The 2,906-nt window shown below is 35.9% G+C and overlaps 2 protein-coding genes across 2 annotated transcripts; both read right to left on the bottom strand.

Moving 5' to 3' along the window:
- Positions 1-332: 332 nt before the first annotated feature.
- On the bottom strand, positions 333-1,370 carry LOC127080950 (uncharacterized). The gene is made up of 2 exons (XM_051021234.1): positions 951-1,370; positions 333-848 (listed from the first exon to the last, which is right to left on the bottom strand). The coding sequence occupies exons 1-2, from the start codon at positions 1,368-1,370 to the stop codon at positions 333-335; spliced, it is 936 nt and encodes a 311-aa protein (XP_050877191.1).
- Positions 1,371-1,691: 321 nt separating this feature from the next.
- LOC127080948 (uncharacterized) lies at positions 1,692-2,186 on the bottom strand. Its single transcript, XM_051021232.1, has one exon. It carries the CDS (start codon positions 2,184-2,186, stop codon positions 1,692-1,694), a length of 495 nt encoding a protein of 164 aa, XP_050877189.1.
- Positions 2,187-2,906: the final 720 nt, after the last annotated feature.

Below are 2,906 nucleotides of genomic sequence, written 5' to 3'. Positions count from 1 at the left end.
CACTGTTATACCACCACTGAAGATTACATAACCAAGGAAAATCACTTCTCGCAACCAGAACTCACATTTGGACAACTTATCATAGAACTCCTTCTTTTGTAAAACATGTAACACAACTCACAGATGTTCTGCATTCTCTTCAACTGGTTTAGAATATACTAAAATATCATCTATGAACACCAAAACAAATTGATCCAAGTAAGGATGAAATATCCTATTCATATACTCCATGAAAACTCCTGGAGAATTAGACATACCGAAAGGCAACACCAAGTACTCGTAATTATCGTATCAAGTTCTAAATGCAGTCTTCAAAATATCTTCTAACTTTACTAGAATCTGATGATAACCTGATTTAAATCAATCTTGTTAACCACGCAAGTCCCAACCAACTGATCCATAGGGTCGTCAATTCTAGGAATATGATACTTGTTTTTAATAGTAACTTTATTTAAAGGTGGATAATCAAAGCATAAACTCATGCTACCATCTTTCTTCTTAACTAAGAACATTAATGCTCCCCACAACACATACATCCTATACGACACCATTGACACAGGTCTAGTACCAGGTACTAAATCTATGGCGAACTCAACTTCTCTTTCTTGTGGTAAATCACTAATGTTGTTTGGGAACACATCTGGAAACTCACACACAACTGAAAGATCAATAATCATAGCTTCTTCTTCCACTCTCAAGGAGGTGAACATCAAGAGAAGTTGAGAACTCTCTTTCAAGGACATCTCTACCTGTCCGACATACATGAATCTCGAATCTATACTCTCTCCGAGCTCAAGAAACAACACCGTCTTGTCAAAACGGTTGATATGGACATGGTTTAGTTTTAACTAGTTCATTCCCATAATAACATCGAGTTGACTCAAAGGCAAACAAATTAAGTCAACTCCAAAATCCTTATTGTAAATAGTCAAAGGACAATTCAGACACACCAACATAGTAGTCATCGAACCATTAGTTGGGGTATCAATGACCATACTACCAATCATAGAAGACACTTTAAGGTTTAACTTATTAACACAGTCAAGATATATGAACAAATATATCGCACATGTATCAATGATAGCAATCAGAGATACATCATTAATGAAACATGCACCTCGAATCAAATTATCCGATCTCGAGACATCCACACCACTGAGGGCAAACACTCTTCCACTAGCTCTCGCAGCATATGGAAATTTATTTGGCTTATAAATTTGTTTATTAATATGACATGGTTCTCCACAGTTATAACAATTCAGAGCAATACTCTTGCACTCGTCATCATAATGTCCCTGCTCCCCACACTTGAAACACTTTATACCCGTGCTCTTGCACTGAACAACATTATGACCTAATCCTCCATACATGTAACATCTCATATGAGTAGGAGTGCCTCCCCAACTTGTCTCTTTCCCACCTGTGGTCTTCTACTAAGCCTTATGCTTTCCCTTATCAGCTATAATCACATACGGTTTACCACGATTCTAACTCCCACTCTTCTTCTCACTAACATTCTTGTAGTGAGCAGATCTGACCCTACAATCATCATCATAAATCCTGCATTTGTTCATAACTACTGAGAAATGATAGATCTTCTGATAACCAATGAACTTCTTAATCTCAGGACGTAAGCCACTCTCAAACTTCATGTACTTAGAAACTTCAGCTTCTACACCATTATAGTGAAGTCAAAATATTGACAGCTCCTCAAACTTAGCCGCATAGTCAGCCACAATCATATTTCCTTTCTTCAGCTCTAAGACCACCATCTCTTTACGACTATAAACATCAACTGGAAAGTATTTATCCATAAACTCATTCCTGAAATTAGCCCAAGTAATTTTTGCATTAGCAATTTCCATCCTCTGGAGGGTATTTTTCCACCAATACTCAACCTCCTCAGACAACATATATGTTCCGAATAATACTTTTTGAGCATCAGTGCAAGCCATAACTCTGAAAATCTTCTCAATCTCCTGATGCCAAGCCCGAGTGCCTTTAGGATCGTACCTTCCCTTGAAAGTAGGTGGATTGTTCCTCAAAAACTTTCCCAGTCCATGAAACTCATCAACTCCATCATTTTGGTTTCGATTCTCCTGCAAAGCAACATTTGCTTGCGCCATCAGATGAGTTGTAGCCTCGAGAGCATTTGCAATTTCTTGATCGTTTCTACCTCCATCCATTTCTTTCTGAACAATCATCCAAGACAAATAAACTAATCATAAACAGTTAAGCAAATAATAATTAATGAATTCAAGCATCAACTGTGTTTGTACACATGTTGCAAACCAGGGTATAAACAAGTCCATAAAACCTAGTCTGAATGGACCGACCTTCTCTGATACCAACTATGTAACACCCTAAAACCCGGCACCCTTTTATTTAAGAAAAATAAACGTATAATTTTTCTCAACATCGATGTTACACATTCTCAACATGCATCTTTCTAAAAATTATAATATAAATTGGCAGCGAAATTAAAAAAAATTAAAATTATTTATTTGTCTCAAACAAAAAAAATACTTCATAAAATAAATCAAAACTCTTAGAGCATAAAAGTAACAAAGTAACACATCCATGTATTACATATAAGAGTGACAACTAAAATAACTCGAAAAAAAGTAAAATAATTAAGAAGGCATTTACCCCATCCTCCGCTCAACAACAACTAGTGCTCCTATACCTGAGTATTTGTTCCACAAGTGTACATGACACCACAAACCAAATAACCACAGGTAAAAATACATCCATTATTGTTTGTGGTGCAAAATACAGCAAGGATATCATATTTCATAAAACTAATCAATCATATAAATCATTCACACCAATTACTCAATCACAATGCATATATGTATGTAATTCATCAATTCTTCTAATACAATGCATGTGGTTCAAAATTTGGA

Source organism: Lathyrus oleraceus, chromosome 5, assembly GCF_024323335.1.
Source record: "Lathyrus oleraceus cultivar Zhongwan6 chromosome 5, CAAS_Psat_ZW6_1.0, whole genome shotgun sequence".
Classification (NCBI taxonomy): Eukaryota; Viridiplantae; Streptophyta; class Magnoliopsida; order Fabales; family Fabaceae; genus Lathyrus; species Lathyrus oleraceus.
The sequence above is the reverse complement of the archived record's forward strand: the minus strand, read 5'-3'. Positions and strand labels throughout refer to the sequence as shown.